Here is a 14,666-nt window from a genome sequence, read left to right as displayed (position 1 = left end):
ATCTGACCCATCCAAATCACCACAAATTCGATTCGGATCCGAATCGCGGCTGATCCGAATCGAATCAATTTGGGTTTTGGATCTGTCCTATTAATTTCCCCAGATTCCCAGCTTTCATTAAAAAAAAAAAAAAAAAACTAAGCTCTAGCCCTTATAGAAGTGGAGTTATGGAGCAAAATGTGTGGTCACTATTTTTTAAGTGTTCAGATTATTTGGTGTATAATAACTTTCACTCAATGAATCCTTATGAGGATTCATTACACACCTTCATTTCTTCTATTCATTTTGACTGTCTTTTAGACAGTGCCAATTGTCAACTACCATGTGCCAACTACACCCCACTCCCACCCACAAGGCAGTGAGGCACTACTCAGTTTAAGTTAAGTGCCTAATGGGTAGAGGCTACCACCCAAATTGCAGAGGGATTGGACAAAGGGCTGATTTTTGGTGAATTGTTGAAGGTTTAGTGTCTTTGAGGCAGATTTGGGGCATAAAGTGGGATCTGCGGTGGAAGAGTGTGGTGAGGTGGTAGTGCCTAATGGGTGGAGGCTACCACCCAAATAATAATAATAATAATAATAATAATAATAATAATAATAATAATAATAATAATTTTACATTTATATCCCGCTTTTCCTCCAAGGAGCCCAGAGCTGTGTACTACATACTTGAGTTTCTCTTTCACAACAACTCTGTGAAGTAGGTTAGGCTGAGAGAGAAGTGACTGGCCCAGAGTCACCCAGCTAGTTTCATGGCTGAATGGGGATTTGAACTCGGGTCTCCCCGGTCCTAGTCCAGCACTCTAACCACTACACCACGCTGGTTCTCTAATTGCAGAGGGATTGGGCAAAGGGCTAGTTTTTGGTGAATAGTTGAAGGTTTAGTTTCTTTGAGGCAGATTTGGGGCATAAAGTGGGTTCTGGGGTGGAAGAGTGTGGTGAGGTCGTAGTGCCTAATGGGCGGAGGCTACCATCCAAATTGCAGAGGGATTGGGCAACGGGCTGGCTTTTGGTGAATAGTTGAAGCTTACTCATCTTTAAGGTTTTTCCCTATAAGTTATAATGGAGGTTTCCGCAGCCCCATAAGTGCACTTGGAGGGCGCTGGGGTGGCCCAGAGTGAGTGGTGGTGTAGTGCACATAGGGTGCCAGCCACTCCCATGTGGCTTCTAACCCACGGGGTGCAGGGTTCTGTTGTTTCTGAGGTGGTCTGAGTGTAGATTCTATGGTAGCAAATGAGAGTGGATTCATGGTTTGTATCAAAAATCTCATTTGCTACCAGAGACTCTACTCTCAGAACACCTCAGAAACAACAGAACCCTGAACCCCATGGGCTAGAAACCCATGGGGCTGGCTGGCACCCTCTGTTCACTACACCACCACTCACTCTGGGCCACCCCAGCACCCCCCAAGTGCAGTTATGGGGCTGCTGAAACCTACAAGATTTCCTATGGAAAACTTCAACAATTCACCAAAAACCAGCCCTCTGCCCAATCCCTCTGCAATTTGGGTTGTAGCCTCTACCCATTAGGCACTTAACTTAAACTGAGTAGTACCTCACTGCCTTGCAGGTGGGAGTGGGGTGTAGTTGGCACATGGCAGTTGACAATTGGCACTGTCTAAAAGACAGTCAAAATGAATAGAAGAAATGAAGGTGTGTAATGAATCCTCATAAGGATTCATTGAGTGAAAGTTACTATACACCAAAGAATCCGAACACTTGAAAAATAGTGACCACACATTTTGCTCCATAACTCCACTTCTATAAGGGCTAGAGCTTAGCTTTTTTAAAAAATGAAAGCTGGGAATCTGGGGAAATTAATAGGACAGATCCGAAACCTGAAGTGATTCGAATCGAATCAGCTGCGATTTGATTTGTACCCGAATCTAGCCAATGGACCACAGGGGTGATTCGTTTTGTCTCCGAATCACCCGAATCAGCTAGATTCGAGTACAAATCAATTTTTATCCGAATCAATTCACACATCCCAAGTAATTATTTCTCAGGAGTCAGGGAGGATTCAGAGAGATGTGCAACAGCTGCCAGGGGATGGGTGGGGACAGCCCAGGAGACAGCAGCTTGGTGAAGAGGGGATAGCAACAATATTGACTCCACAGCTGCAAACAGGTGCAGGGATATTAAGCAAGGTGGTGGAGTTAGGGAACAAGTCCCTTTTTGGAGCCAGGGGTTGGCTGGCCACTACACCTGCCCAGCCAGAGAAGATGGATCAGGTTGGAAGCTGGAAGGAGTGTCTGAAATGCAGGGCTCTATTTAAGCTAGAGGCTGCCGAGGATGAGGAGATCAGACGGGACAGGCTTGTCAGTCTGACTGTCTTCCAGAAAGGAGCTCAGACCTTTTTGCTGTCACTGATAGGGGGAGAAGGGAGTGAATGAATTTCCCTCCTTCCCCAGCTCTGAGGCCATGCCCACACCTAGAATTTAGTGCTGGAGGGCAGAAGGTTTGCCTTGGAGAATTCCTCCCCCCAGGAACACTGACACAAACAATACACCACACAATGAGTGCGGCACATTAGGGGGATCCTCCATGAGTCAGGTACTCTAGGTACTGACTGCATGTAGCCTGAGCACCCACGCAGCTATAGCACTGGGGTTAAGGGTGCGCTCATGCCCTTACCCTGGCGAAAGGCTGAGGCTAATAGTAGGGTTAGGTCGGTGGGCAGCACTGGAATCTGTGCAGATCCTGATGCTGCACACGAGCAGCCTAACCCAGGCTGGGCTGCCCTAGCCTGCTTAGGCTGCTCATGTGAATAGCCTTTTCTTCTCCTTCCCTAAGTATAGGAGAGACACCATGTTAAAAGATACCTCTTTGCTCAGTTAACAAGGTTAAATACTTAACAAGATAAATCAAACATATGGAAAGGTACATTTCCATGTGCATAAAGAGGATTCTGATTTGGAAGCTAACAGAAGATCAACTTTTCCTTTCTAAAATTGGGCAGAGGAAGTGCCCTGTATACCCTTCTACACTTTTTTTTACATCTGGAACAAAAAACCATTTGAAATAAAGTGATATCCAGACTGGCTCTGGGGAAACTGATTTTGTATTTGTTGTTAGTCTCACCATCTAAGAATGATATCAAAGCACAGGTACCACCTGTAGCTTGGTCAGGCACCCTCTGGATTGCCAAAGGCATCTCTGCAGTTCTCTTCCAGTAAGAGGATTTGGTTCAAACCATGCCTCAGACAGTACTATTATATTCTCTGACATCTCAGCATGTTTAATCAAATATGTATGTGCATTCCAATATGCATAAAGCAAAAATGAAGACAATAAAGTACCTTTCACAATCAGTTCCCCTGTGTTCCTAGCAACTCCAAATTGATTCATTGCTATGCAAGCATAAACACCTGCATCTGATTTGGTAACATTATAAACCTTCAGGCTGCCGTCTTCTAAGATGAAAATTCTGAGGAAAAAAACATTAACAGGCGATTATCCTGAGCATTAACTAACAGTATAATGCAAGGTTTCTTTTAAAATTTGGACATTAGTCATTATTGTTGTTTCTGCAGCAAACTGAGAACATCCCACTCAACTGTCATCTCACTGTATCATTGTATTTGACAGAGATTAGACATACCAGAATTGACTAATAACTCATCCACACCATCAGTCTGAATCCTTCTGTGGTCAGTATCAGATATTGGAAGGGAAGGAATACATTCTAAACTGAGGTGCTGAGTTTCCTTATAAGGTGAAATATAATGCTATTTGCATTATAACTTTGGTTTGATCAATGCAGCCTAGAAATGAATTAGCCTCTTTCCAGTTGCATCACACTGCTGACTCATGTTCCACCTTATGACTGACAGCAGTCCTGAGATCTCTTTCATGTGTACTACTACAACACTCCCCTCCTATACCTGTGCACTTTTCTTTCTTTTTGCCAAAATGCATAACTTGTCTTCTGCCTCTTGCATTATCAGCCCAGTTTGCCATTCTATCAAGGTCATTTGAATGTATTCCTATCTTGTGAGATGATATTTATTTATTATTATTTTTTATTAAAACATTTTTATACCGCCCAAAACTTACGTCTCTGGGCGGTTTACAACAGGATAAAAACAAAGTAAAACATTTGTTAAGACAAAAATGGGGAGTGGGAAACACACACATTACAACAATTTAAAAATTTTAAAATAATATTTTAAAACAGCATTAAAACCATTAAAACAACATTAATTAAAAGCCTGGGTGAAGAGATGTGTTTTTAAAGACTTTTTTTAAAGCTGTCAGAGATGGGGAGGCTCTTAATTCACTAGGGAGCACATTCCAAAGCCTAGGGGCAGCAGCGGAGGAACAGATAGCTGCTCTTCTCACTTTTGGTTCATCTACACATTTAATAAGGATTCCCACCATCCCTCCATCTAAGTCACTGATAAAAATGTTGCAGAGTTCCAGGCCCAGGACAGAATTAACCCATTCAAAATCTACCTTCTGTTTGAGGAAACATTGATGAGCATTCTTTGAATACAAAAACAACAACATATATTTATATACCGCTTTTCAAGAAAAGGTTCTGAAGTGGTTTACATAGAGAAATAATTAAAAAATAAGATGGATCCCTGTCCCCAAAGGGTTCACAATCTAAAAAGAAACACGATAGACACCAGCAACAGTCACTGGAGGTACTGTGCTGGGGGTGGATAGGACCAGTTACTCTCCCCCTGCTAAATTAAGACAATTTCCAAACAGTTGGGAATCACCTGATGGTATAATCATCTAGCCTGCCTTTCACCAGTCTGTTAATACAAATATCATGGGAAACTTTGTCAAAGGTGTTGCTGAAATCAAGATAAAGTATCCACAGCATTCACAAAGCCAGTAACCCAATTAAAGAAAAAGAGATAAAATGAGTCTGGCAGAATTTATTCTTGATAAATCCATGCTGGTTTCTCATAATCACTGCATTGTTATCAAGCCAATGTGGCTGCACAAAAAGCTTAATAGTTAGCTGGGAATAATACAGAAATGGAAGAAAGGCTAGCTTATCAACCTGGCTGTGCCACCCTTCCTAGGGCACTTGTGGGGCTCAATTCTGGTCATACTTGATAAGGCTTGTTCTCCCTCTGAAATGGAATGCTGTGTTTTGCCAAAAAATCACAGTCAGGTCTGGGCTTCAGCTTGGGGTCATTGCCCTCTTTGTTTCTGAATTTTGTTGGTGGGTGTCCAGGGGTTAATACAGGTAGGACATGTTATGTCACCCAGTTTGCAGGTTTTCTAGCAAGATAATGGTAACATGGATAACCAAGGTACCTGAATTAATCCCTAGATCCTCAAGAACAAAGATGGCAATGAGCCAACTGAAGCTCAGACCTGGCTGTTCTTCCCGGGCAGTGTGAATGTATCCCTGATGTCGGAAACCACAGTGGAGTGCTACTCCAAAGTGTTCTCATCCTGCTCTAGAAATCTAGGTCAGGCAGAAATCTGGTGTCGGGCAGATCCTGACATCAATCCCTCAGAAACATGTAGTAAAACCCTGTTCTGGTGTCGTCACTTGGAGTTTCATGCTCCTGTCAGCAGCCGCCAATGATTTGGAGAGGGAGATTCGGGAAGTACTCAATGCCATGACATTATGATGGGGAGAAAACTTGACACCAGTATGCTGGTAGCCTTGTGACATAGCTACTGTGCCACTCTCAATTAGTTTATTTCCTCTCGATGATGGCAATTTTCCTACGGTTACATTTTTTTAAAAAGAAAGAAAAGAGAAAAGAAAAACACTCACAAAGTCAGTGTTAACCATACTGAAAGGACTATGGTATCTCATTTGAAATTAAACACAGATCTTTACTTGTTTAGTCATACACATGGAACCCAGTTGCTGTGCTTTTTCCTTCTATGCCTGCCATTCACTTTCTTTCTATGTAGATTCATATGATAAAAAGGAAAGAGTTCAGGCCATATTTTTCTGAAGAGAAAAAATTATTATACATTGTAGAGCACTGCTGTGCCATCTGCAAAGTGCAAGAGCAAACTATGATTTGAGTGAACCCAGAGATGCTGATTTGGAGTTAATTATCACAGGCTGTGTTCAACCAACTGTGAAACACAAGAGAATTCTCACACCTGTGCTTAGTGTTTGAGGTGATCAGGTGTCAGTATAAAAAAGCTAACTCCCTGGGATTTGCTTAGCATGATGGCATTGTTTCCTATTTATTCCCACTGCTGAATCAGGAGGTTGCTTTGGTACATCTGCTTCATTTGTCTGCTTAGACTCAGCTGGAAAATGTATAGTGTATTCAGTTTATTTGAGTCATTCTTATAAAATATTTAATACATCTATACAGATATTTTTGAGAGGGAGGAGAAATAAAGAAGGACCATGTTCTGGCACTAATATTGAATTTTCCAATCAAGATAATATAGGTGGGATTTCCCAAGGTCTAAAAGTGACTCTGGAAGGATACTGTTTCCTTTGTATGTCATTTTCTGAAGCCCTTTGAAATGCTCCCCTTACTTTATTGCTGCTACTGGTCCCACATTAACCAAAATGAAATTAGACCTCTTAATGATGTTCTTCTAATAAACTCAAATGCGATATTGTGTATATTACTGTAACAGAAATTTGCATTTCTTAGAACAGGCCTGCATAACTTCTAATCCACAAATCTGAAGTCATGACCCAGTCACACAGAGGCCCATTGGGCATGCGCAACAGCCTCTAAAATGGCTGCCGTCATGGGGGTGAGGCCTGGAACTGGCCAAAGACCACCTGAACTGGGCAATTTGGCACATAATGGAGGCTGGTGGGGGAGGGGGAACTTCTGGAGACCTCCCCCCATGGCTGAATCTAAGCCCCCAGACCGGGTGGTGGTGAGTAAAATTTATTTATTTTAACTAGATTTAAAAAACAACAACAAAAACTCATGAACCTCTCCGAATGGCCAGGGGGGCACGGTTCAGTCTGATACAGAACCAAACTGGGGGGAGGGTTCAATTCAATATCGGACCATCAAACCAAGCAGGCCTTTGCAGCTTGCAGCTAACCAAACCAAGCCAAACCTTCTAAGCATGTATTATGGCCTTCCAAGTGCAGCCCCAGCTAACATATAAACTAGGAGCTTTACTGAGGCGCCCCCCCCCCGCCCCCGTAGATCATCATACTGTACATAAGTGCTGGGCTGCTTTTGGTTAGGTGGATCACAATGGCCGCATTAGCACATAACAGGAAAACAGAGTTTCAGTGAGGTTTCACTGAAGGTTTCCTTATTGTTACATCTGAGGTTTCCTTATTGTTACATCTGAATGTGTGCAACTCTGCTGCACAACCGAGGTTTCGCTCGGGATACTCCAATTGGATCCCTCAGTTTTTCACTGCTCAAAACCTAGCGTTCACAGAGCCTCTGGTCCATCTGAATGCAGCACTGGAGGCTGCATTTGGACTGACTGGAGTTGGGGGAGGATGGCGCTCCTCCCTCTCTCCCTCCCTGATTGGCTTCATGGGCTGTTCTTCAAGCAAGAAGAAGCCTGCACAGCTAGTTCCTCCTCCTCCCTGCCGTTTCACTGACTGCAAAGAGGACACTCTCTCTTTCATCTGAATGCGGACAGGAGAGTGTGTGGTGGGAAGAGTGGAACCATGGGTCCAATGGACACGTGGTTCCATGTGATGTGCATATGTGGCCATAGTGTAAAGGTCTACTTTAATGTTTGCTTACAGTGAGTGATAACAAAGAAAACAAATGTGACTTTCAGAGCCATTGAGAATCAGCATATCAGATGGGAGCTTAGTGACAATTTGTATGAGAAGCTGGATTTGAAGGTCTCGCAATGCTATCCACCAGCTGCATTTCCAGATAAGAATAGCTATGCTCTTAGAAGTGAAGTAATGCCAAGATAAGCGTCTCCTTTCCCCCTAAATTTTAGAGCAATATCCAATGACTAGAACAGATAAAGACAGGAGATGTTCACGCATTTGTATTGTTTGAAAACCTTGTATCATTTCCCTTGTGCAGTTGCCTTGTGTTTAAATCAGATTCTGAACTAACAGAAGATAATCATTACCATTAGCCACTCAAGATAAAATTACAGATTCAAAAATATAGGCTCTCTCAAGGCAGTACGAAAGGATATTTCTTTTCTTCCACTGAGATGTTTCAATCTATTTGGGATGCCAGACGGTATAAGGGTTAAACAAGGAGTGTTATGGGGAAGGGGGAAGATAACATTTTCAACTCCTGCACCATGCCACGTTAACTTTTCAAGGGGAGTATAAACTAAATGGATATATTATGTATAAGGTGATCCTATTACAGATAGTTCAGAATGTTGGGATGGTGAAATAATTGGTGAAGAAAAGAACTGTGGTGACAGCAATACTGTGCATGTGAGTGACAAAACAACATAGACTAAAAAAGATACCATCAGAAACCAACCTGGAATTCAAATGAGTAAAAAAAGGATGAAGATATTACATTTTTCCAACTCATTTGTGAGACTGCAACAACAATGGATCCTTAACCTTGAAAAACGTATCAAGTGCTAGGAAAGGTAGGAAGTAGATGTTAAAAAATTAGGTGAGCAGTGCTGTGAAGTAGTAGATGCGATTTTACAAGGCAAGGAGACAAAGCCAAAGAAGCCAAGCCATCCAAATGGAAATATTCATGCAGAATTTGCATTGTTGAATTCTCAGAAGAATGACAACCAAACATCCTCTCTTCCTTCCTTCTCTAGCAACAAGTTTTGCAAAAATCAGTGGCTAGTGTGACTTCATATTTCTGAGTTTGTGGTTAGGCCAATAGGTATAAAACAGTGTGCTTGATACAAGAGAGAAAATGAACTAACCGACCAAATATGGAGTAATAGTCCACAATAGCAATTTCGCACACTTAGGTGGGAAATGTGAGTTTCATGTCCAGATAGATATTGTCACAGATGCAGAAAGAATGCAGAAGAGGAAATTGGGATGTGTGGGAAGGACATGGAATGCTAATCAAATAAGAGCCTTGTATGTTAGACATGACTGCATATTCCATGATGAGACAATGTTATGAATTAACATTGTTATGAATTAACCATTCACTGAAATTCACCAACAGAAATGATTTTTGAAAGCATTTGCAGCAGTGAGGCATATCTGGTGGGAAATTACAATGCAACTATTCAATATTGTCTGCTAAATGAATTGGCATACCTTCTGAGGCACCCTGTGATAGCTTATGTGAACCAAATCCTGTATATTTTGGTTGCTGTGTTTCACTTGTCTGTCTTCTGGTTCCTGGGGACAATGACTTTTGAGGCAGGAGTTTTGGCAGTCAGGATAATTACATCTCAAATCTATTTACAGCAGGGGTGAGAAATGTAAAGGTCTTGGACTGCATCTGGCTTTCTCTGAGCCTGCAGCCCCACCCATATGCATGTAATAACTTAATTATGAGGAAAAACAATTTCGTAGGAGAGGGGACATTGATGGGTTGAATTTGGCTGCATGTCTTACATTGTCCATTGGAAAAGTAGAAATATTCTCTGTGTTTGACTCATAATGTTCAGTAATACTTATTGGTCAGAAGATGCATCTATACAAAACAAATGTGTGTTGCTCATAAGCACAGAATTTCGGAATGCCACTGTCCACACTCAGTACCTCTTCCAAGGGAATTTTTGTTTTTGAAACTTTATATGGGAAAGTTCCACAGAGAGGCCAAAAGTGAAAGATTTCAATATCAAGAAATTCCATAACCCAGTCTGTTAAATTTAATAGAGTTGAAATTTCACTGTGATGAAAAATTTTCTTAATTTAGAAAGTCAATCCCATTTAGAGATGGATTACTGATGGTGATTTATGCTTTGAACTTTAACATATTTGTTTTATTTATTTAGTACATTTATATACCACCCCATTTAAAAAATGTCCCTGGGCAGTTCACAATAGATTTGTTTTTTAGGCTTGTGCATTTCGATTCGGGTACAAAATGTTTTGTGCCCGAAAATGGCAATTTTGGAGGTTTTGTAACCAAAACAAAATCAAGAATTAAAAAACAGATTCTTGTCTCCAAATCAAAATGACTGTGTTTCGGACAGAATGCTTTGTTCTTTGGAAAAGCATTGCAATTCAAATTGACTTCTCTGACTCACTCCACTCCAGCTGAAGCACTGAGTGATTAGCAGAAGATAAGATATGCAAAAAGCTTTTGAGCTTGAATGGTTTATTGAAGTATATGTTGTATTCAGTGTGACTGAAATGCAAATTGACCTTGCAAAGGGATTTGGAAGACAGCATTTTGAGACAGAAATACCCAAATATCTTTGGGAGCTCAATGCAATTCCAAAGCTCTTGCTAAAAGCCATGGTATAAATTGTGTGGAGAAGCTTTTTGAGAAGCTGGTTAGGAAAGTTCTGAAATTACACAGGTTTTTCTTTCCAAAGGTTTAGAAAGAATCTCTTGACTTGTTCAGAGCTCTTTTGAAGAGATATTTTGTTTTTCTTCTGATTTTTATGAGTTATAGTGGTGTCTAAGTTTTGTTGCCCAAGTTGAGCAGTCTAATGTAATTTAGGCCACAATGTAATTTGGTGGGACATGATGTCTAAGCCAGTGGTTCACAACTTTTGCCATTGCAGGGACAGGACATCCACATGGGACTACAGGAGACAAAAGGAGGGGGTTGGGGAACATCCCTGTCAATTTATTGACATCCCCAGGAATCTTAGTTGCTTCTCTCTAACTTGTAACCATGATCCATGGTTTTGCACTTTCTTAAATGCAGTGATGATAAATCTCAACAATTCTGAACAGTAGGCTGATTTGTTTGGGCTACGGCTCACTCCACTTCAGTTAAATGAACATTTGAAGCTGTTCCATAGTACCAAGGCAGTTTTATTTAATTTTTATTTATTTTTTTATATTTTATATCCTGCTCTTCCTCCACGGACCCAGAGCGGTGTACTACATACTTAGGTTTCTCCTCACAACAACCCTGTGAAGTAGGTTAGGCTGAGATAAGTGGCTGGCAAAGAGTCACCCAGCTAGTATCATGGCTGAATGGGGATTTGAGCTCGGGTCTCCCCGGTCCTAGTCCAGCACTCTAACCACTACACCACGCTGGCTCATTGGTTTATCTTGCTATCTCAAATGACCTGTGGTCACTGTTCCATGGGGAGGGAGTGTTTTTATTGAAAGATTGCTTGACTCCACAAATGGGTTGTGCTGCTGTGCTAGTGCCACAGGGACAGGCTCACACCTGCTGCAAAATTCTCAAATAACTGTGACAAAAAATTAAGTATCGTTGTTGTTCATCATTCTCTTCACTCTTTCAACTTGTTTATGTGGGGCTTCAGGGGCAAAGCAGTGGGTTGGGTGGCAGTTTCTGGGTGTTGAGTTAAGGTTATCTGGTAGCAAATGAGATTTTTAATGAAAAACTATGAATCCACTCTCATATGCTACTAGAGAATCTACTCTTAGAACACCTCTAGAACAACAAAACCCTGTACTTCATGGGTTGGCAACCCATGTGGGTGGTTGGCACCCTATGTGCACTACACCACCACTTGCTGTGGGCTACCCCAGTGCCCCTCAAGTGGAGTTATGGGACTGCAGAAACCTCCATTATACCCTACGAGGAAAATCTGAAAGATGCGAAACTTCATTAATTCTTTAAAAATCAGCCCTTTGCCAAATTCCTCTGAAAAAATTGTGGTAACTTCCTTGTATCAACTGGGCACTACCACCAACCACACTCCACTCTGGGCCATGCCTCCCCCTCTCCCTCCCATGAAACTATACTTTTCCTGAAACCTCCATCATACCCTATGGGGAAAATTTGAAAGATGTGCAAACTTCAAAAATTGACCAAAAATCAGCAGTTTGCCCAATTCCTTTGAAATTTTTGTGGTAGCTTCCACTCATTGGGCACTATAATCCACACCCACTCTTTTGACCATGTGACCAATTTTTAAATCTGAATTTATTCAGATTCAGATTAATTCGGATACAAAACAAAACTGGGGTGATTCGGAAGGCTTAATTTTGGACAAAATACAAAATGGGGTTGATTCGGATTTGGTACAAATTGAAACAGAAATAATACAAAACTCGCAACCCTATTGTTTTTAACTATCTTATCTCTACAAAGCAAGGGCTCAGTGGATTAGCATTAAAGGTAAAGTTGTGCCATCAAGTCGGTGTCGACTCCTGGCAACCACAGAACCATATGATTTTCTTTGATAGAATACAGGAGGGCTTCACCATTGCCATCTGCTGCACAGTATGGGATGATGCTTTTCAGCACCTTCCTATATCGCTGCTGCCCTATAGATGTGTTTCCCATAGTCCGGGAAATGTACCAGTGGGGATTCGAACCAGCAACCCTTGCTCTCTTATGCAAATCAATTCAAGTTGAATAGATTCAAGCTCAGATCGGGGTGATTTGAACTCAAATTGAATTGCACCTAGAATAAAGAGCCTGTCCAGCCCTGTGAGATCTAGGGGTGTGCAAACAGGTTCAACATCAAGGGCCACTCAGAGGCTATGTGTGTAGGCGCACGGGCTGCATAATGGCCATGGGCCACCAGGTGAAGGCTTAAAAATGGCTAAAGAGTGGCCGAACCAGCCAAGGGCAGCATGAGAGAGGCCGGCGGGGAGAGGGGGAACCTCCGTGGACCCCCCGCCACCTCCAGGAACTCCCCTGAGGGGAGTAAAGGAAAAAAATTATAACAATATGAAGCTCGTGAACCCCCCCGGACCGAACCAAACTGGGGGGCGGGGTCGAGGGAGGTGCCGGACCGGACCGGGCCAGCTGGTTCTGTGTACATCCCTAGTGAGAGCTTCTGCTTGCCCTTATTTTGGTCCCTGTTCTTAGAGAGGTCCATAGTACTAGGGCCCGAGGAAGGGCTTTTTCTGTTGCTGCCCCTTCACTCTGGAACTCTCTTCATTCAAAGTAATGAATATAAATAAATAAATACATCATGAATTTTGAGCTGATACACTTTTGCCATCATATCAGAGTTAGGATTCAGTATCTGTGTTTTGCATCCTTATTCTTATTCTGGTTTACTGTACCTTCCTTAGAGACTTTGGAAAATAAATAGATTAATTAAAGAGAGAGAAATTATTTTTTTCTCCTTTGTCTCCCTCTCTCATATGCTAATTTACCCTTTTTTACAAAGGCATTAGGTCCATGTGCTACAGTGTTGTGTTTGGTTTTGAGACCGGGACTCATAGATTACCTATGTGGGCTTGGTCATTATACAAACGCACAGCTCGCCATCTCAGATTCAGTTCCTTATTTGTAAAATCAGAATGTAATGTCCTCACTATAATGCATGAGAAGTTTATTATTACCTCTGCTAACTTGGCAAAAAGGCACCTTTTAACATGGTGATTCTCTTTATTTAGCGGGGGGGAGTAACTGTCCCTCTCCACCCCCAGCACAGTACCTCCAGTGACTGTTGCTGGTGTCTATCTTATGTTTCTTTTAGATTGTGAGCCCTTTGGGGACAGGGAGCCATCTTATTTATATATTATTTCTCTGTGTAAACCGCCCTGAGCCATTTTTGGAAGGGCAGTATAAAAATCGAATTATTATTATTATTTCTTGTTTACACAGTCAGAAAGGGGTTATTGATTCTTTGTTTTATCAAGACATGGAGTCCTTCCCAAGGACCTGGGATGGATGAATTTTATTATCATTGTTGTTGCTGTTATTATAGATATCGTCGGAGAATATAGGCTGTTCCCAGTAAAGTTGCTTTTTGTAATTGGCTGATAGTGATTTCTGTGGCCCCTTTGTTGAGGTGCTCTTAAAGGTGTTTTGGAATTGCACCTAGGGCGCCAATTACCACTGGGATTATTTTGGTCTTTTTCTGCCACAGCCATTCAATTTCAATTTGTAGATCTTTGTATTTGGTGATTTTTTTCTATTTCTTTTTCTTCTATTCTGCTATCCCCTGGTATTGCTATGTCGATTATTTTAACTTGTTTTTCTTCTTCTTGACTACAGTTGTATCTGGTGTATTGTGTGGCAGATGTTTGTCTGTTTGTAGTCGGAAATCCCATAATATTTTTGCATCTTCATTTTCTACAACTTTTTCGATTGTATGGTCCCACCAATTCTTGGCTACAGGTAGCTTGTATTTTTTGCCGATGTTCCAGTGTATCATCCCTGCTACCTTGTCATGCCTTTCTTTGTAGTCAGTCTGTGCAATCTTTTTACAACAGCTGATTAGGTGGTCCACTGTTTCATCTGCTTCTTTAGAAAGGCGGCACTTGCTGTTTGTTGTTGATTTTTCCACTTTTGCTCTTATTGCATTTGTTCTTAGTGCCTGTTTTTGTGCAGCCAGTATTAAACCCTCTGTTTCTTTCTTCAAGTTGCCATTCATAAGCCATTGCCAGGCATTGGTGATGTCTGATTTTCCACTTATATTGTGCAAATATTGATCATGCAGTGGTTTATTTTTCCATTTCTCTGCTCGGTTCTTGACTTGTTCTTTCTTGTAGGCCTGCTTTCTTTCATTGGTGTTGAATAGTTTCTCATTATTGACCATTTGAAGTGCATCTTCTTCACTGTCCTTGATATATTCTTCAAGACCTCTTTTCTCCTCCTCTACTGTTTGATGTACTTGCAGCATTCCTCTTCCACCAGAGCTGTGAGGGAGGTATAGCCTATCTACTTCACTGCGGGGGTGCAGAGCATGATTGATGGTCATGATTTTC

General features: G+C 41.6%; 1 protein-coding gene across 6 annotated transcripts in view; it reads right to left on the bottom strand.

Moving 5' to 3' along the window:
* The window catches only part of CNTN6 (contactin 6), a 350,488-nt gene that overhangs the window by 68,486 nt on the left and 267,336 nt on the right, over positions 1 to 14,666 (bottom strand). For all 6 annotated transcript variants that reach the window (XM_053303087.1, XM_053303088.1, XM_053303086.1 and 3 more), the window contains one exon: positions 3,298 to 3,425. In XM_053303087.1, the coding sequence (XP_053159062.1) occupies positions 3,298 to 3,425 (128 nt within the window). The remainder of the gene's footprint in view (positions 1 to 3,297; positions 3,426 to 14,666) is intronic.

This window comes from Hemicordylus capensis, chromosome 2, assembly GCF_027244095.1.
Source record: "Hemicordylus capensis ecotype Gifberg chromosome 2, rHemCap1.1.pri, whole genome shotgun sequence".
NCBI lineage: Eukaryota > Metazoa > Chordata > Lepidosauria > Squamata > Cordylidae > Hemicordylus > Hemicordylus capensis.
Note: the sequence above shows the minus strand (reverse complement) of the source record. Positions and strands in the feature narration are given on the sequence as shown.